The 20,939-nt window shown below is 44.1% G+C and overlaps 1 protein-coding gene across 12 annotated transcripts in view; it reads left to right on the forward strand.

Moving 5' to 3' along the window:
* ABLIM1 (actin binding LIM protein 1) overlaps positions 1–20,939 on the forward strand; it is a 324,990-nt gene that overhangs the window by 205,921 nt on the left and 98,130 nt on the right. For all 12 annotated transcript variants that reach the window (XM_057531560.1, XM_057531563.1, XM_057531561.1 and 9 more), the window contains exons 5-6: positions 15,785–15,911; positions 17,376–17,469. In XM_057531560.1, coding sequence (XP_057387543.1) covers positions 15,785–15,911; positions 17,376–17,469 — 221 coding nt within the window. The remainder of the gene's footprint in view (positions 1–15,784; positions 15,912–17,375; positions 17,470–20,939) is intronic.

The following is a 20,939-nucleotide window of genomic DNA, read 5'->3' on the forward strand; positions in this document are numbered from 1 at the left end:
TTGGGTGTGACTCCTGGTCCTGCTTCTTCCTAGCCATGAAGTCATGGACAAGTTTTTGGATGTCTCAGAACCTTCATGCTCTCATCTGAAAATCGGAAAATAGTTACTCCTAAGGGTCGTTATGGGAATTAAATAAGATACTACTACGTGGGAGGACAGTGTAAATGTGGGGAGGGTACTTGTAAAAACAGCACAGGGGGAACCCAAACAGAACAAAGGCTTTGTTCTTCCACGTCCTGAGAAGAAAAGCTGGAAAGTTAGAGCAAGGGTGCCAGGTCTCTGGAGGCTTTGAGGAGTTTGGCAATGTGGAGCTCGGCTTAACCTACAGGACAACCAGATGAAAACAATGTTCTAGAAAGATTAAGGTGGTAATGGCAATAGTGGTGTGCAAAATCAGTGATTTGACATCAGTGATCAGAGCTGGGGAGACCATTGGTTGTGGGTACAGGTAATGGCTGTGAGAAAAGGTGAGGAAGATGAATGAAAGGACTATATGTCAAAGAAAGATATGGATGTCATTCATTCATTCAATGAGCATTTCTTTGAGCACCTACTGTGTTCCTGGTACCAGCCAAATTCTTTACTGCACAGTTAACACCATGTATTATGGTGATACATTTGTCACAATTAAAAAAACCAACATTGGTACATAACCTGTTGCATTTTAATTGTTTCAATGTGTGCCCACCTCCACTACCAAGTTAATGAACTCATTACAGATAAGGACCCTGCTGTCTTTCTCTCTTATACAAGGTCTAGCACATAAAGCCCTAGATAAACATTCCAGAAATTGAATCAAAGCCATCTTTATCTCTAAACAGAGCTAGTAACAATCTTCTCTTTTTAAATGGGTTTAAGTGTTCATTGTAAAACAATACAAATTTTACAGAAAAGTATGAAGAAGGAGATGAAAATCACCCGAAATCCCATCACAATGAGATTACCTCTATTAACATTTTGGTGGACATGCTTCTGGATTTTGCTCTAAGTGCTATAGACACATGTACAACTTCGCATAAATTCTTCCCATAGCATTTTGTTCATGTGTCTTCTCATCAAACATCATTTGTTCTTTTGAGTGTCACACAAAAGATTGAAAGCTTTGAATTTGCTTAGGCTCCCTGGCTACAGGGCCAGCTCACAGGTGGCCCGGCCAAAGCTGTGCTTTGCATTTCTATTGTGACAGTTTTTACCACATAGCTCCCCTAGCTCTTTGCATCTTTTTCTCTCCAACCAGACTATGAGCTACCTAATGACAAGCTCTTTTTTTTTTTTTTTTTTTTCCCCTAAGAATAGCACTGTGCACACAGCAAGTACATGAATGTTCATTTAGTGGGTAAATTGATGCCATCCCAGGAGAGCCTTTCAGGTAATAAATCTCAGCTCCCAGGTCTGGAATGTTGAGTTCTGAATGCTACCTGAATGACGATGGTGACAATGGCTTTTGCGGTTTTGTAAAATTACATAGTACAGCTTGGGTGCATGAGGGCAAGGTGTATTGGCATGTTTAAATGTTCATTTTCTCATCTTATTTACAAGTCTTTCCTCTTATTTAATAAACGGGGAAGGAGCTATTGCTTTAGATAGTTTGGCTGATGACAGCATCACAAGGTTTTTTTGATTTTGGGGTTTTTTTTCAGTAGAAGTGTCAGGGTATGTATTTCCCAACTTGGAGTGTGAGGTTAGAGAGGCCTCACCTCTCTGGGCACTTAGGGTGCCAGCCCCTGGCCTGGAAGGACAGGGTCTAACCTGACACGGCAGTTCCAATATTGCTCTACTGGGTACGGATTAGACTGTTGAGAGAGTTTGGAATTGACATAGTAGCCAAAGATTCATTGCAGGAGGACAAGGTATGTCGCAAAAAGGAACATTAATATTTAGATTTTTCAGACTGAAACCTGTTACAATTAGGAGTCAGACATAAAGATCCCACAGTGACATATCTTTTCACTTAACCAGAACCTGGATTATCTCGGTTGCAAGAAAGGAAGAAAAGTTCCCGCCTTATAGGGAATGGGTCCAACTAAGGGGCAAAAAGGGAAAATGAGTACAAAAAAATGCTTCGGTGGTTGGCAAGTTAATGGTATTTTGTTATTTGCTGTTTTCATTTCACTAGATACGTCTTTTATGTAATAAGACCCACACCTTCTGACAACTTATCAGTAAAACTAGAATTTTAATGATTGGAAGAGTGGTTATTCCCCAGTTTAATTTTTCAGCAGCAGTAAAGATTTAGCTGTTCGAAGGACTGCTGTGTATATCTATAGTTGTATATTCCTATAGACTGTCCTCAGAGGGATACTGAGAAATTACTCTTAGTGCTTATCTCCAGAAGAAAGGGAGCGGTAGCAGGGAGATAGGGAAGGAAAGGAATTATTTTTACTACATGAAAAAAAAAAAAGTTTAACTATGTGCATGTATTACCTATTTAAAACCAAAGCACCTCAAAAATAAAAATGATGTTAAATTTAAAAAATAAAAAAAAAGGGACTTCCCTGGTGGTGCAGTGGTTAAGAATCCGCCTGCCAATGCAGGGGACATGGGCTCGAGCCCTGGTCCGGGAGGATCCCACATGCTGCGGAGCAACTAAGCCCGTGCGCCACAACTACTGAGCCTGCGCTCTAGAGCCTGCAAGCCACAATTACTGAGCCCGTGTGCCACAACTACTGAAGCCCACATGCCTAGAGCCCGCAACAAGAGAAGCCACCGCAATGAGAAGCCCATGCACTGCAACGAAGAGTAGCCCCTGCTCGCTGCAACTAGAGAAAGCCCATGCGCAGCAACAAAGACCCAACACAGCCAAAAATAAATAATATAAATAAAAAAACAAACAAAAAAATAAGTAAATAAGTAAATAAAAGGCCCTTTCCAGACTGGAGTCTCACTGCAGTTTGCCCTTGCTGTGACCTTCAGTTGTGTATGTATTAAGTGACTGGTCACATGAGGAAAGTACTGAAACTGACATTCTACCCTTTCTTTTCTTCTTTCTATCTTTGGAATAGAGTCAATGAGCTGATGTTGGCTAATGAGTACTGGATCTGAGAAACTGGCGTAAAACTCAAGTATGATTTCCTCTTTGGCAAGAGCCCAGTTTGCTGGGTGACCATAGCCAGTTAAAGATTTATCATGAAACTCCTCACCAGGTTAAAGTTTACAACTTAATTAAGGAAATCAGTATAAGGGCAAACCTTCTTGGTACAGATTTTTTTGACTGAAATTCACATAACATAAAATTAACCATTTTAAAGTGAATGTTTAGGTACATTCACAACATTGTCCAACCAGCACTTCTATTTCCAAAACATTTTCATCACCCTAAAAGAAAACTCTATACCCATTAAACAGTTACTCCCAGCTCACCCCTTCTCCCAGACCCTAGGAACTACCATCTGCTTTCTGTTTCTGTGTATTCACCTATTTTGGACATTTCACATAAATGGCATCATACAAGTGTGGCCTTTTGTTTCTGGCTTCTTCCACTTAGCATAATGTTTTCAAGGCTCATCCATGTCGTAGCATGTGTCAGAATTCCTTCCATTCAATTCCTGCTTAATAGACTCATAACCAATTAATGGAGAGGAAAGGCAAACAATCTGTCTCCTTGTAATAAAATTTCCTATTCAGATCCTGGTCGTGAATATGAGAAAAAATACACCCAATACTAATTAAAGGAGGGGGCTTCTTGACCTTGAGAATTCGTAGTACTCCTATCGGAATTCTGTGAGCACTGGCTTAGGGGTTAGAATTGGAAGTTTCAAATGTGTAAATGGTCTGTATTTAAAAAATTATGACCAAAGCTATAAGTATATATGATATACACTTTAAAAGAAGGAAAGATGGGATTGATTGCCAAATATTAGATAATAGAGGGCTCAGAAGATGACTGTTCCTGGTCCTGCCTACAACTTTCCTGATGAGACTGATATTCTGCTGCTGCTATGGCCCATGAAAACTTGTTTGTTGTGCCGTATTGTTTTCCCAAGACAACAAGAACCTTCACCTAAAATAGCAGGTCAGAGGCTGCTCTGGCTTATGATGTTTCCATCATGGCCATCAAGATAGCAAAGGGAGCAGCTAACCTAGGCAAGGACATGGGTGATTGTGCAAAGTCTGGTTCAAGGTTACATATTCAGGCAGCCCATAACCTTTTAAAATAATTCTGCATCATTTTTAGTGAATTTGATATATAAATTATTGAGAGCCATAAGATGGCAAATACACCGCACCTATGTATTTGAATATAAATAAATATGAATGTTCCAGTTCCCCTCAGCCCCAACTAGTATTTGTCTCGTGACCCCATGTATTGCTTTTTGGCAAATGGCAGCATAGAATTTCAGAAGTTAAAAAGTACTTACAAAACTAATTCTTGAAAAGTGCTTAGCCTAACACATTTGCATTTTGCCCTCTATCTGTCCTTTCTTTTGGTGACCTCATACCCATGGAATTTGCCGTGACATGCTAGAAAAGAAAACTGCAGACTCATGTCAGTAACTCGATGCGGATTGTGGCCGGTCAATAGTTGTCAACTCAGATGTCTGGTTGGAACTTGGCAACACCGAGCAGCACAGGTGAAGAGCAGACATTCAACAATGTCCACTTGCTAGATGGACGCTCTTATCACTACTAAATGATGTGGCGTTTTTAGTCAAGGAAGGGTTTTCAAATACCCAAACCCCAAACCCCTTATACCTTAACGATGTTAGAACTGTAAGCCAAGTCTTGTTAAAAAAAAAATAGCATAGGGAATGTCTGGATTTTTTTTAAATTGATGGGTTACAAATTCAAGGGCCTACAAAAAAAGGGCCAGGCTGGTAACATAGGTGCATATGCTCAGTTCAAGCTTGAAAACAGGTGGCAGTGGACATTTAGACCCTAGGGAGGGATGCGAACCTTGGCAAACTGAAAACATCTGTCCTGTCTAGGGTGGGCACCCACTACGTGCCTCCCACAGTTATTCCCACAAAGGAATCCACGTGCCAGAGGCTGATCAGATGTGTTGAAAGCTTGTGTCAAAGGCAGCTTGTTGACCTCACAGAATCTGACCCATGTTCAGGTCACACTTCTCTTGTCTCCGCTTTGTCTCTTTTTGGGTAGAACAGCTGTTCTCTGGTATTCTGCATTCACCATTTTATTACACAAGGTCATGGGAAATCCACATCCTGTGGGAGACATTGAATGACAAGATATGATGTCATTAAATTCAGGATTCAAGTTAGCCAAACCCTGGAACTTAAATTGGGGGGTTTTGTTTGTTTGTTTTCCCTAAAGCTCCTTATATTGACTCCTGGCCAGGGATAAAGTGCCTCTAGTTAACAGTCTATTAAAAGGACACCACTTGAATATAGAGTCTCCAAAATCTTATTCTACTTTCTATTAATAACAACCTATGTCTGTTTTCAGTGTATTTTTTGCTTTGTTTGCCTGGTGTGTCTTCTTTCTGCCGAAATAGATGTGTCTGGGACAGATCTTGTTACGCTTTTTTAAAATTATTTCTTTCCTTCTGCCACATCTCCTAGGCTAGAATGAGAAAAACTCAAAGTTGATGACTAATGATGTGCAATTTTTGACATGGAGTGATGTCTCAGACACATTGTTCCTTTCTAAGAATGTGTACATTCAACATGCAAGAAGTATATATAACATGCATCCATAATAGATTTAAATTAACAACAACAAAACACCCAGCAAAAATGAATTACCCAGGGGCTACGGGGAATGTTGAATGTTCGTTTTCTCTCTTTCCAACTGCTCAGTTGTTTTTTGTTTTTTTTAATTTTTATTTATTATTTACTTATTTATGACTGTGTTGGGTCTTCGTTTCTGTGCGAGGGCTTTCTCTAGTTGTGGCAAGCGGGGGCCACTCTTCATCACGGTGCGCGGGCCTCTCACTATCGCGGCCTCTCTTGCTGCGGAGCACAGGCTCCAGACATGCAGGCTCAGTAATTGTGGCTCACGGGCCCAGCTGCTCCGCAGCATGTGGGATCTTCCCAGACCAGGGCTCGAACCCGTGTCCCTGCATTGGCAGGCGGATTCTCAGCCACTGCGCCACCAGGGAAGCCCCTGTTATTATTTTTTAATTTGCAAGCAGGAAAGCAAGGACAGCTTCTGGTTCTGGATCCCGTTTGGGCCATGTGGATTCCTTGCCCTCTGTTCTTCTGATCTGATTCATCCCAGGGCTGGATGGAAACCCAGAGGGCAGAGTCCACCCAGGGACAGCTCGGGGAGCAGGAGTTCCTGAGGGTTCCTCCTGTCATCCAATTCCCAGATTCAGATGGATAGAGAGGTCACCTGTGGCCCAGAATCTGCTTGGGAAAAAGAGAAGGAGCTGCGAAGAGAGTTGGTAGAAATATATGCTAAGAGGAAAGAATTAGTTCATTCATTTTTTTAAATATAAATTTATTTATCTATGGCTGCATTGGGTCTTCACTGCTGTGCGCGGGCTTTCTCTAGCGGTGAACAGGGGCTACTCTTCATTGCGGTGTGCAGGCTTCTCATTGCAGTGGCCTCTCTCGTTGCAGAGCATGGGCTCTAGGCGCGCAGGCCTCAGTAGTTGTGGCTTGTGGGCTCTAGAGCGCAGGCTCAGTAGTTGTGGCTCACGGGCTTAGTTGCTCCGCGGCATGTGGGATCTTCCCAGACCAGGGCTCAAACCCGTGTCCTCTGCCTTGGCAGGTGGATTCTTAACCACTGTGCCACCAGGGAAGCCCGGTTCATTCATTTTGATTCAGTCAGAACAGAAACAATGGCTCTCTCCCCATCCATCAATTCCTTGATCTCCTCTGCAGCCCCCTCCCTGGCAAGCCCTGCTCTGGCCCTCCCAGTATAGTTGACCCATCTTTGCCTCCTGCCCCCAAGATGCCCAAAGACAGGGAGACCTCTCCCTGCAATGAGAGACATCACTCTGCATAGGGGACAAAAAAGAGATAGCTGGGCTTTAAAGACAACGCTGGGGAGATGGAGAGAAGATGGGGGTGGGGGATTTGATCTCTGCCTAACTGTCTTCCCGCCACTGGGATTCCTCTCTGTGTCGCCAGACATTGCTCTCTGCCTCCTCCTTCATTCTTGAGATACAGTCCATCCCTGTTATTTTCAGATTCTGTGTTTGCCAATTTGCCTACTCGCTAAAATTTCTTTGTAACACCAAAACAAATACTCCCGTGCTGACCCAGCAATACCACTACTGGGCATATACCCAGAGAAAACCATAATTCAAAAAGACACGTGCACCCCAATGTTCATTGCAGCTCTATTTACAATAGCCAAGTCATGGAAGCAACCTAAATGCCCATTGACAGACGAGTGGATAAAGAAGATGTGGCACATATATACAATGGAGTATTACTCAGCCATAAAAAAGGAACGAAATTGGGTCATTTGTAGAGACGTGGATGATCTAGAGACTGTCATACAGAGTAAAGTCAGAAAGAGAAAAACAAATATTGTATATTAATGCATATATGTGGAACCTAGAAAAATGATACAGATGAACCAGTTTGCAGGGCAGAAATAGAGACACAGATGCAGAGAACAAACGTATGGACACCAAAGGGGGAAAGCGGTGGGGGTGGGGGTGGTGGGATGAACTGGGAGATTGGGATTGACATGTATCCACTGATGTGTATAAAATGGATGACTAATAAGAACCTGCTGTATAAAAAATAAATAAAATTCTAAAATTAAAAAAAGAAAATACTCCCATGCTTTTCTGGTCATTCACAGACAAGCGCAGAGCTGTGAAAAATGTGAGTAGCCAACTTCACCTGCTCCTAGCTGACCTGGAACATGGGGACACTCTGCCTTCTTCTTTCAGCTCTTACACTGTAAACATGTGTCCTCTTCGAGGTCTATTTAGGGCAGCATTTTTTGTATTTTTGTGCTTTTTTAAATTGTGGTAAGATTTTATAACATAATATTTATTGTTTTAACCATTCATAAGTACACAATTCAGGGGCAGTAAGTACGTTCACAACATTGTGTAACCATCACCACTCTACATCTCAAACTGTTTCGTCATTCCCAACAGAAACTCCGTACCCATTAAACACAAACTCCCCCTTCTGCCCTCCCCCCCCAGCCCCTGGTAACTTTTGTACTACTTTTCATCTCTATGAATTTGACCACTCTAATTACTTTATATAAGTGGAATCATGTGGTGTTTGTCCTTCTGTGTCTGGCTTATTTCACTGGGCACAATGTCTTCAGGGTTCAGCCATGTTGTGGCATGTGTCAGAACCTCATTCTTTTTTGTGGCTGTATAATATTCCATTGTATATATATACACACCACACTTTGTCCATTCATCTGTTGATGGACTCAGGTTTTTTCCACCTTTTGGCTATTGTGAATAGTGCTGCTACAAACATGGGTGTACAAATATCTGTTCCAGTCCCTGCTTTCAGTTCTTTTGGATATATGCCCAGGAGTGAAATTGCTGGGTTATATGATATTTTTGTGCTTTTTGTTGCTGATTTCACTGCTTAAAATGCCGCAAACGTAGTGATGAAGTGCTGGCTACTGTTCGTTCCCAGAAGGCGGTGAGGTGTCTTATGGAGAAAATATGTGTGCGACATAAGCTTCCTTCAGGTATGCGTTATAGTGCTGTTGGTTATGAGTTCAGTGTGAAAGACTCAACAGTATATAGTAAGTGAAGTGTCTTGAAACAGGAACAAAAAAAAACACCCCTATATCTGAAATGATTTTGTGTCTATTTTTCATCCACATGTATAGCCATGAACTTATGTGCTAATCTTTGTTGATGACAACTAGAGTTTCTTTTTTTATTCTCATTTTTAAAGAGGGATTCCAGGGGAAGCTTGAATTTTCTGGAACTTATACGGGCAACAGTATCAATAGTGAAACTTGATATTTTTATTCTTAATTTTTAAAACTTTACAGTAAAGGAAGCAAATACTCTGAATTGACTTAAAATCTCTATGGACATTTTATAACATCTCAGTATCTCAGCAAGCATCAATTAAATGAGTGAAGTCTCTCTCTAGTCCCTCCTACGATTTACATTATTTTCACGATGATTCTCTGTACCCACAAGTGAACCTCATGCTGCAGCTCCATGATGGCTGTTTTTGCTCATTGACAGCGGAAGAGGCAATGACCAGGGGAACAAATGCATGGTTGGAGCTTTAAACCCAGAAAAGCCCTGTAAAGGCCTGGGTTCATGTTCAAGTGCATTTGAGAACTGTCGATTTCCACTCTGCAGTTAATGGGGAGCTGTTTATCTGTGTGACCTTGTGCAAAGCTTGGGCCCACCCTGGGCCTTACTGTCCTGTGTGCAAAATGAAACTTTCACACCAGAAATCTTCAAAGTCCTTCTGGAATTTTGTGTGGATAATCGCTGTCCCTCCAGGTTAGCGGGAGTCCCAAGGGAGGACTGAGATAACGTATGCAAGATCTTTTCAAAGTTAAAGCGTGAATAATAACAACAACAATAATAATGTTAATAGGACGATGATGATTGTGGAACCAGAGAAACCAAAATGCCTTTTCCAGAGGCTCACAGTGGGTCTTGGTTATTTGTTAAGGGGAAGATGAAATGTAGGTTTTCTGAGATTATTGCAGCCGTGAGGACAGACATCGATTGTTTACCATGTGCCCGACACTCTGCTGGGGGATTACACACATGTTCTCTCCACTCTCATGACAGCCCCAGAAGGTAGGTATTGTTCATCTGCCCGTTTTACAAATGAAGAAACTGAAGCCCAGTGTTACCTAGCTTGCCCAAGGTCCCTTGGTTCCGTGTCAGAGCTGGAATTTGACCCCAGGTCTCTTTGCCCCTGAGGTCCTTAATCCCTATGCGTTGTACAGTCAGCGTATAGAATGGGCCAGAACACTAGTGGGACAAAACAGTAGTCTTATTTTTTTCTGTTGCTACCTTTATTATCCTCTATCAGAGCTCCCTTTCTCACCCTTAATAACATCTTAGGCAGATCCCATAGCTTTCTGGTCACTTTCAGCTCTTAAAAGTCCAGTATAGTCGAAAACTTTATTCTCACATCCACATCAGAGCTGCACCCTTTTCCCAGCTCAGGCCGGACCCAAATAGGAGACCTGCAATGAGGAGGGGGCACAGCCTCTTCTACTTCTTTACTCCTTCCTGTCCGGCTTGTGGCTCCTTGGGAGTCCGGGCAGAGGGGAGGGGGATTAGAGGTACAGAGGACAAGGTGTTATAACTGTTGTCTTTCAGCTAACTCTAGGGAGAATTTTTAATAGGACCCATTTTGAGTTCCTTGACAAAAGTGTACAATTTCTGGCTAACCTGTTTCAACAAACCCCCTCCATCCTCCCCAGCCTCAGGTCCTACTCCTCATAACCTCTTACTAATGCCTGGCAGGCAGCTTTCTCAGGTGGGTTCATTCAAGATGCTTGGGCGTGGGTATCAGCCACAGGACACAAGTGCATCCCCAGTGAGCCAAATGGTGGCCATGCACAGCTCTCCCACTTCTGTCTTCTCCTTAGCCTGCCATCAAGAGGAGGGGCTCCAGCCGGCTTCCTGCCTTCCAGATCTTCCAGACTTAGCAGGCTCCAGACTTTTCGTTCATGAACGCTACCAAGCTCCAGGACAGTCCGGTCAATTTGTCCCAAGAACTCTAACATCAAGCTCCTCATGGATCCACAGAAGCACCAGGGCCTGAGCACCCCCACTCAGTAAACATCCAGGTGGGGAGCGGGAGGCTGGTCCCCCCCTCTCCCGGGGTCCTCGAATCCCTCTCACAGCAGAGGGGAGGGAACACCCCATTCCTGCTGTGTGGACAGCTCCCTGCCCACTCTCCTCTAGGCCTTTGTGAATTTCTGATTTCAGAGGTAGGGAGGCAGTAGGGGTTGAGAGTCATCAGGTAGATTCTACTATCTTTTGGTAAATCCGGCAAGGATATTCCTAGCCACCTGCCCTGGAAGACAGAAACTTTATCATCATTGTTTTCAGCTCTAAGATGATACATAGCCCAAAATTTCAAGACACTAGGAAAAGTCCCATTCCATATTCTAGAAGCTTTGGTTGCAGATGGGTGGCTACTGTGAATGGCAGCTTCCACCTCCACTGATGGTTCTAGACATAACAGAAGCCTGGGAAGGCAGGGATGATTGGGAATTCAGTTACCACGAAGTTCCCTTTTCTGTAGCTCCATTTCTCAGCCTTCTGTTCCAGAAAATCATCTTCACAGAGTAAGACATCTTTTTGGCTCTTACCCTTTCCAAATGGGAAATTCTAGGAAGGCAGAAATCGTTCTTAAAAAGAACATAGCTATCCAGGCTGACAGGACCTTAAAGGCAGCCCAAGTGATGACATCTTTCTTAACATCATGAGAACACAGGTTTCCTTCCAGAGAGCCATTTGTCACCTTCTTCAACTTAAGTACTTTTGAAGCCCAGGTGTCCATGGCCCTATGCCAGAAAAGAAAAAAAAAAAAAAAGAGTGAGATTAAAGGAGACAGACAGGATCCCTATTCTCAAGGATATTTATTAACTTTGAACAAAATGATATAAATATGGAACCAGGTGTGTACATGGATATTAGTTTAACTTGGACATAAGTAGCCAAATCCCTGCTTTTCTCTTGGCTCCTGGTGCCAAGAATGAAAGGCTTGGGGGCAGAGTGTTTAAGGCTGTTGTAGTTTTCTTCTGTTTTCACATTTGGTCGTTGTGCATCCCTGATAGAAGACCAGCGAGTTGCTAGAGGGTTTGATTTCCTTGATGCTGCTCCATATTCACCTATTTCTGACTTTGGCAGTAATTCCAGTGCCAATCACCAGCTTTCTATATTTATCAGCAGCTGCTTCAGTGATGTGGAAACAATTTTCTCAACAGCTGAAAAACATGAAGATAGAGACGAGGACATTTTGTTCTTTATAAAAGAGCTTAGTTGGAATGAGCATAGGAGACACAAACCATCAGCACAAATCTTTTTATCTCAGCATCTTTTCCACTTTCCCCAGCATGACATCAGGATTAAGGAGAGTATAAAGTTTTGTCCAGAGAGGAATGAATGTGTAACCTCTGTGGAATACACTGGAATACTTTGAATCAGCTGGGCCAGTATCCTACTTTCCAGGAGGCCATCTTTGTTGATTTGCTTGATTTATGTCTTAAGGTTTGGGATGAAGGAGGCTCATCCCCAGCCTTTACTTCCAGCCCAGTTTCACCAGCTGGCTGGCTCTAGGTGGTCACACTCGGTGAATGCTTCTTCATGAAACATAATCAAGATCAGTTGAAGAACATGTGCCCTCCGTGGAACACTGCAGGGTGTAGAGGATCTGAGAGGTTCAGGACACCACCTGTGAGGTCAGAGGCTTCCAGACTGCAAGGCACTTTGACTCCATGACTGTGAGGAATAATAAAGATTGTGAAAAACAACTACCGTTTCAAAACAACTATGCCATGTCTATAAAACGCTCACACGATGCCTGGTTCACCAAAGCCCTCAGTGCAGAATGATCAGAGAGGTCATTATTGCACTCAAATTGTCTCAGCTGCTGTCAGAGCTCTGGGGTATCTGGGCATTAATGTGCTTATAAAAAGAGCAAGACAGAATCAAGAAACCTGGTTTCTAGTCCCATCAGCCCCTACCAAGGAAAGGGGAACCACGTGCAGCGCCCAACAGGTACCAAGCATTCTAAGTGTTATATGAAGCACTTCACGATGCAGAGTTTCTCTTCTTCCTCGCAGCAACCTGAGAAGTGGGTCAGCATTTCCCAGATGAAGAAATGAGGGGTCAGAGAGAATAACTTTTCCGAATTAGAGCCCAAGTCTTCCTAATCCTAAAGCCAGCCCTCTCGCCGTCCCCGCACCTTTGATCTCCCTCAACCCCAGTGCTATGCAGGGGAGATACCAAACAGCCCCACCGACCTTCTTGAGCCTGTCTTCAGTTGTAGAATTGAAAACCCATCTCTAAAGTTTATTTTCTGCTTTAAGAATTCTGTCAACCAGCATCTTCCGTATTATTTTAAATCCTTATTGCCACCTAGTGGGCATAATCTAATCAGAAGAATGAAGAAAATTTTCAGTTCACTTGGATTAAAACCTGCCACTTCATCTTAAATCCATATTGTGCTCCTGACCTTTAAAAATTGTATTTATGAGCAAATATCATGGCCTTCCTTTTTTTTTTTTTAATTTATTAATTTATTTATTTTGGCTGTGTTGGGTCTTCGTTTCTGTGCGAGGGCTTTCTCCAGTTGCGGCAAGCCGGGGCCCCTCACTATCGTGGCCTCTCCCGTTGCGGAGCACAGACTCCAGATGCGCAGGCTCAGTAATTGTGGCTCACGGGCCCAGCTGCTCCGCAGCATGTGGGATCTTCCCAGACCAGGGCTCGAACCCGTGTCCCCTCGCATTGGCAGGCAGATTCTCAACCACTGCGCCACCAAGGAAGCCCCATTTTTATCTTTATAGTAAACTACCAGATGAGTGGTCCCGTTTGAAAGATTTTTGGTGAGTTGCTGCGAATCGTGTAAATCCCAGCTTTTAAAAAAAATATGTAACGCTTTGTGACCATATAATACACACTCAGCTTATAATGGGCTATACTTAAAAGAAATTCTAATCTGCAATATTCATAACTTGTATAGTAGATATACTTTTAACTTTATAAATATTTTGCTCAGCATTTTTTTACATTCTCGTGATAAAAAAATATGAGCTTATGTTATGCATACTGTTTTACAGCTTGCTTTTTTTTTACTCAATCTATTTTGGACATCTTTCCATGTCAGCACACAAATCTACCTCATTCGTTTCAGTGGTATGTAGTATTCCATTATTGACCATACTGTAATCAATGTAACCAGTTTCTCATTAATGTCCACATAGGCTATTTTCAGTTTTATTGTTACAAAAATGTGGTAGAGGATGAATATATATTCTTCAGGGGTTGGACATACACATACATTCACATGCACACTCTTTTGCAAATTTATTTGTAGAATAAAATCTTAGACATGAAATTGCTGAATATAAAGGTTATGTAAATACCCACTGACCAGAGGTCACCAGAAGCACACCTGTAATCAATAAAAAAAAAAGTCAAGTGTACTTAACAAACCACAGCAAGGGAAAAAACGAGAAGAATTGTGAGCTATCTCTGGATGACATTTAGAGGAACTTTTTATAGGATTTGGGCTTGTGCTGGGTACTGTTAGGGAAGTTTTTCTAGAAGGAGAGAGAATTCAAGTTAGGCTAGAAATGTCATTCTTAGTACAGGAGCAGCAGTCACAGATGTGGTCAGAAAAGGGGTGTGTGTAATCGTTTTGTGTACCGAGAGGCCTTGTCTGCACATTTCTTTATTCCGTGAGTGTTTTTTATGATCAGTTGGGGACATCATGAGCAACGTGCCAACAGTGCTTTCTTTCACTTTCTCAGGTACGTTGATTTTACAGAAATTGCTTTACAGAAAGGTTGTACCAATTTACAGGCAGACCTCGGAGATACTGCCTATTCGGTGGGATCGGTTCTAGACCACCACACTAAAGCAAATACAGCCATAAAATGAGTCACATGAACTTTTTTGGTTCCCCAGTGCGTATGGAAGTTATATTTACACCATTCTGTAGTCTATTAAGTGTGCAAAACATTCTGTGTAAAAAAGCAATGTACATACCTGAATTAGAAAATACCTTATTGCTGAAAAATGCTAACCATCATCTGAGCCTTCAACGAGTCTTAGCGGGAATATCAAAGATCACTGATCACAGATGACCATAACAAACATAATAATAATGAAAAAGTTTGAAAAATTGGGAGAATTACCAAAATGACACAGAGACACGAAGTGAGCAAACGTTTTTGAAAAGATGGCGCCAATAGACTTGATTGAGGTAAGGTTGCCACAGACCTTCAACTCGCATTATATTTGAAGCACAATAAAGTGAAACACAATAAAATGGGGTACGCCTGTACATTCTTCTGGGTTCTCTTAAATATTCCATTTCCCTAACAACTATGTTTTTAATAATCAGAATAAGGGCAATTGTAATAACAGCAAATGTTTATAGAGCTCTAAGTCCTTTATTTCATTGATTCCTCATCAGAGAACTTGAGACAGGCACTAATAGCATCCTGGCTTTCATATGAGGAAACCAGGACTTAGAAAAGGGGAGAACCGGCCTGGGTCACGTGGCTAGCCAACATGAGCTGGGGTGCAGAACCAGGTCGTCTCATTCCAGGGCCCACACTCTTTACCATGAAGAAACACGTGCTCCTCTATCTGCTTCACAGGAGCCTGTCACGGAGAATCGAAAGCTAAGGAATTAAGAGCCATTGAATTGATGATCACAAATCTTCCGAAGTCTGGTTTAGGCTGATAAGGAAGTAGAGTCCTGTTTACAAAAATGAGACTTACGGGAAGTCTTCCAAGAATCCCATACGTAGTGTTAGGGAAGCATCCAGCAAGGGGTGCTTAGCTACTCACACGTGCCCTCAATTAATAAAGGCCGATGAGAGCTTTCTTAAAATCACAGCCAAGACGCTATAATTAAATATTCTCTGGGCCGGCTGGAGCTCAGAGGGTATCTAAATCGCCCCCAAGGAAATAAACTGATGAAGGACCTCCATGCCCTTGGATCCACGGAGGTTTATGACGTTCCCATCCTGTGTGAGGATGGGGCCTGCGAGTCTGCTGGGGAAGGTTTCGTGCAGGGAGAGAACGCGGAATGAAATTGTGCTTAAGTAAATATTTATTGAGGGTGTGGTGGGTGCACACTGGGGTTCAGAGCAGGCCTGCATGCTTGGATTTAGCAAAACAAACGAGAAGTAACCACTGGTGGCTGCTTTTTTCCAGATTGTGCTGGCTGTGGACGAGATATCAAGAACGGGCAGGCGCTTCTGGCTCTGGAAAAGCAGTGGCACTTGGGTTGCTTTAAATGCAAGTCCTGCGGGAAGGTCCTCACCGGGGAGTACATCAGCAAGTAAGACTGGGGCCTGGGGCGTGGATCCTTTCAGCAGGGATGGGGCCGTCTTGGGCCCTCTGTAGGCCCTGCTCTCCGGGTCTCCACCCCATCCCATCAGACATAATGAAAAACATTCACATCCCACAATCAATATGAACTTTTTGCTATAAAACTTTTGAAGAGAATTTTATTCTTCTGTTGTTGCCTACTATAAGTTTAATGAAATATTCATCATTGCCTAATGTAACAATGAAGCTGACATAACGGTAGGCTGTATGTTGTAACCAATTAAGCATTTAGTAATTTTACTTTTGCTAATTTTTTTTTCCTATTTGGAACTAGTAAACCTTTACCCTCCTTCCAGGTCTCAGACATATTTGTAGACACCACCACCCCCCCAAAAAAAACCACTCAGGGTCTAGGCACAGAGCCCATTAGGACCACCAGGGAATAGGTTCATTAGAGTCAGATGCTGGTGTAGATAATAAAGCAGGTGAAGTTTTTGTTTTTGTTTAATGTAACCTGCAAAAACTAGTTACAGTGGTTACCTTTCAAATTAAGGAGGAGGGACTTCCTCGGTGGTCCAGTGGTTAAGACTCCGCACTTCCACTGCAGGGGGCGCGGGGTTTGATCCCTGGTCAGGGAATTAAGATTCCAGATGCCGTGCAACCAGGCCAAAAAAAAAAAAAAAAAATTAAGGAGGAAATAATGAGCATGGAGTGGGGGGAGGGTCCAGTAGCAGTGAGGGAAAATTGTCCCCTATCCACTTTAAAAAATGGTCTCCAACCAGCACCTATTCAAAAAAAATTTTAATGAATTTAACGCAGGAATATAGTGAAACAAACAAAAGAAGTAGCTTAGGCCCCACCCCCTAGAAATCCAATTCTGCAGGTCTGGGGTGAAGCAAACACCAGTATTAGAAAGGGAGAAACTGCACAGGTGATTCTGATGCACAGCCAAAGTAAGAAGAGAGAAATGCGCGGCCTCTAACACTGACGTCTGTGCAGCGCTAGGTAACTGGGCTGTCTGAAGTGGCACGTTTTAACTCTTCCGTGCGGTGGCACACATAGAACATGATATTTTTCACTGTGTCCTGAGGGAAATGAAGGAGGTTGCAGGAGGCTGAATGAGAGGGGATGAGGAAGAGGGACCCTGGGACCACAGCTGAAGCCCATCTGGCCTGGTGCTGCAAGAGAGAGAGACTCCAGGTTTTTGCTAGTTAGGTCTGAGGCGGTCCAGGAATCAGCAGCCGTAACCCTTTGGCTGTTATTTCCACGTGGCTTGGAGAACCTCAGCGTTCTCCCTGGATCATTTGGTTTTGTGGGCTTTGACCCTGTCTGACCAGGTCTCCAGACACGTGAGTGCTGGGTGGGAGAGAAACAGCTTCTGCGACCGTTCTGTGCAGGAGGGCAGAGAGAAATGGGGTCTGGGTGTCTTTCCTGCCCTCGGCCTTCTCGGGAGCTGACGCTCTTTGTCCTGCAGGGATGGAGCGCCGTACTGCGAAAAGGACTACCAGGGGCTCTTCGGGGTGAAATGTGAAGCCTGCCACCAGTTTATCACCGGCAAGGTCCTGGAGGTAAGTGACAGACGGACTTCCCTCAAAGCGCCCGTCATCTTCCTCAAGGCCCTGGAAAATACACGGGGGTCTCTTTTCCCATTTTTTTCCATCTTCTTCTCACATGTGGAGGAAAGAGTAGTTGTAGATGACGAATCACTTAGAGACCTACTGTGTGGTGCTGTCTTCTCAGGCAGTGCCTACTGAGTGCTCGTGTGCAAATTGGAAGGATGGGGAATTTGAGGGAAAAAAAGAATGAAAAAGAGTCTGTTAGGAATTATGTAGTAGGAAAGGTTATATTAAACTGTTCTTTTTTTTAGAAGTCAGAAAAGAGGAAATGAAGAGCGTGCTAGAGCCATGCGTGTGGGTGGTACACCTGTGCGTATGCGTGCCCGCATGTCCGTGTGTGCGTGTACACGTGTGTGCCCTTGTGTGTACACGTGGGAGTGTACAGACTCAGGGAGCAGAAGCTCCACGTTGAAGCTAAGAGAAGAAAGAGTCATTGGAGGTGAGGGCGTAGACTTCCCCACCCTTAGAGAACCACATCCTGTGTGACCCAGAACGCCCTGTGGTCCAGGCTGAGCCGAAGCCTGTCAAGTTCAGGTGTGACTGCCTTGCACCAGGGAGCGTGGTTCCTGCTTTCTCAGCAGCGGCCCCACCAGCTTCTGCCTCTGGGCTGAGCCGAGCTCCTCCTGGGCCGGGGCCACCTGTGGACATGAGGCCAGAGGTCAGAGAGTCACTGCCTGGCTTCTCGTAGGCCTGTGGGGTGTTAGCACATTCCCATGGAAGAAGTAGAGATTGCCTCACACCCGTCCCGCGTCTCAGGGCGGAGAACGTGCGCTGAGCAGAGGTGAGTCAGGACGCCCGGTGGAGTCCTTGGAAGGTAGCTGAACAACTTGTCACATCGCTTCAGCAAGACACCAGGGCACTGAATCCACTTCACCTCATTCAAACTTCCCAGCAGTATATGTTTCAGGGACCCAGGACTGAATCCGAGAGTCCCCCAAGGTGTCACTGGGCAGCTTCTGTGGGATTTCACCAAGTTTGGGGTAGCCTTCCTTAATCCCACAGCAAGCTCTGCAATGCCTTCCTGTCCGTGAAGTGCAGAGGGGGGCTGATGTTGGCTCTGTGCTGGGACCTAGTCCAGCTAATCGGATTTGGGAGATAAGGAAGTGCGTGTTGTCAATGCGGTTGCCTCTGACTCAGGGGAAGGGTGTTTCGGGAAGAAGGAACAGCAATGGCAGAGGCTCAGAGGCAAGCACAAGCACAGCACACCCAAGAAACAAAGTCATTTGGGCAGGAGCACGGCTGAGAGAGATGATGCTGGAGGAATGGGAGGGGCCCGAGCGTGAGGACCTCGAAAGTCACATTCAGGAGTTTGGCTTTACCCTAAGAGTGGTGCAAAGCGTTGAAGTGATTGTGGCTAGAGTGTCATGTGGCTGGATCAGACTGTTGTGTGAAGAATAGGTGGGTGTCCTCAAATGCATGCGTGTGCCCCCATGTTCACGGCAGCTCTGCTCCCACCATGGACTCCTGGGCAGAAGGGAAAACAGCCCAGGAGTCCATGGATGGATGAACACAATGTAGTATATATAGACAATGGAATATCGTTCAGCCTTTAAAAGGAAAGAATTCTGATACAGGCTACAACATGCATGAACCTTGAAAACATTATGCCAAGTGGTAGAAGCCGGTCATGAAAGACCACACACTGTATGCTTCCATTTAGATGAAATATCCAGAGGAGATCGACCCCTAGAGAGAGAAAGCAGATTGGTGGTTGCCTGGAGTTCGGGGTAGGGACGGGGGATGGGGAGTAGCTGCTTATTGGTACCCCCTTGGGGCGATGAAAATGTTTTGGAACTAGATAGAGGTGGTGGTTGCACAACCTTGTGAATGTCCTAAATGTCACAGAATTGTTCCCTTTAAAATGGTTAATTTTATGTTATGTGAATTTCACCTCAATTTTTTAAAAAAATGGTGGAGACAGGGAGGCCAGTTAGGAGAGCTTTGGACACCAAACAGTGGTGGCACTAGCTGGAGTGACACCTGAGAAGTAGATGCCCACCACCACACACACACAGCCGGGGGACGAGGAGGAGTTTTCATGGCCTTTCCAATAAGGCTTTTATTGCCAGCCCAAGGATACTTCAAGGCTGGGTTTGGGGCCCAGGGTGATGCACATCCCTAGGAAAGCTATTGGAGAAGATGCATGTGACCCATCCAGAGGGTAGCTTAAAATCCAGCAGTCTCATCCCAAGACACAAAGTACAGTAGTCCTCGCCTGTCCTCTGAATGTGCCCCTTGTCCCTCCACAGAGTGAGGAGCCCTGAGTGGGGCCTTACAGAATTTCCTTGGCTTCCCAAGTTTGATCTGCTGCACAGGTCTGAAATAAACCTGTAGAGTTGGGAGCAATTAGGAAATTTCATTTTAAAACAAGATGGAGTGTAGACTTACTGTGATGAACCATGTGTAAAAATACCGAATCACTATGTTGTACTCCTAAAACTAATAGAATATTGTCTGTCGATTCTAATTCAATAATAAACAAATAACTAAAACACCAGAACTATTTCCAAGATGTTTAGCTATAGCAAGAGAGGCGGGAAGACAGTGAACGCAGCCCCCAGCTTGAGCACCACATTTGTAGACAGCGTGGATGGAAGCAGCTATCTCTTCAGGCCAAATATGGGACTATGTCCCCTGAGAAGAGTTGGGGAGGCAAAAGGGCTGGTGAGGGGTGTTGATTATCTTCAGATTTAGTTCAACAGCTGTAGGAAGGAATATCTACAGTAAAACTAGATGCTGTTTTGAAGACACATCTGCTTACTCTGGTTTCTCCCTGGAGGCCCGAGTATTCCAGTGTTTTCAGGGGCTGTGAGGGCCCCTCACCCAATTGGCTTCAGGCCTCCGTGAGGGCCATTGATGAGGACGAAGCCTGGGACGCTTTCCACACAGACCCGCAGAGGTGGGGCTTTAGGGAGCAGGTTGCAGCTTGGTTCTGGGCAGATTCAAGACCCAGCCAGTGGGCGTGCCATCCCCCTCAGATGGGTGTGTGATCTAGAAAAATGTGCTGCACAGTGAACAGCTGACATGTGACAGCTCGTGAGTCAGCCTGGCTGGGTTCCCAGCACAAAACTCTGCCCTCCTCCCTCTGCCTTTTATTCTCTGACCCACTGTAGGTAAAGCAATGATGATTCTGGATTTGTTGTAAATACTGTAATCCTTGCTTTTTGGGGTGTTTTTCTTTTCTGTTTTTAACATTATGGTAAAATCCACATAACATAAAATGTACCATCTTAACCATTTCTAAGTGTACAGTTCAGTGTATTACATAGATTCATAATGTTGTGCAACCATCACCACCATCCATCTCCATAACTCTTTATGACTTTGAAATCTGTACTTATTAAACAGTAACTCCCCATTCCCCTCTCGCCACAGTCCTTGGCAGTGACCACTCTACTTTCTGTCTCTATGAATTTGACCAC

Source organism: Balaenoptera acutorostrata, chromosome 16 (assembly GCF_949987535.1).
Source record: "Balaenoptera acutorostrata chromosome 16, mBalAcu1.1, whole genome shotgun sequence".
Classification (NCBI taxonomy): domain Eukaryota; kingdom Metazoa; phylum Chordata; class Mammalia; order Artiodactyla; family Balaenopteridae; genus Balaenoptera; species Balaenoptera acutorostrata.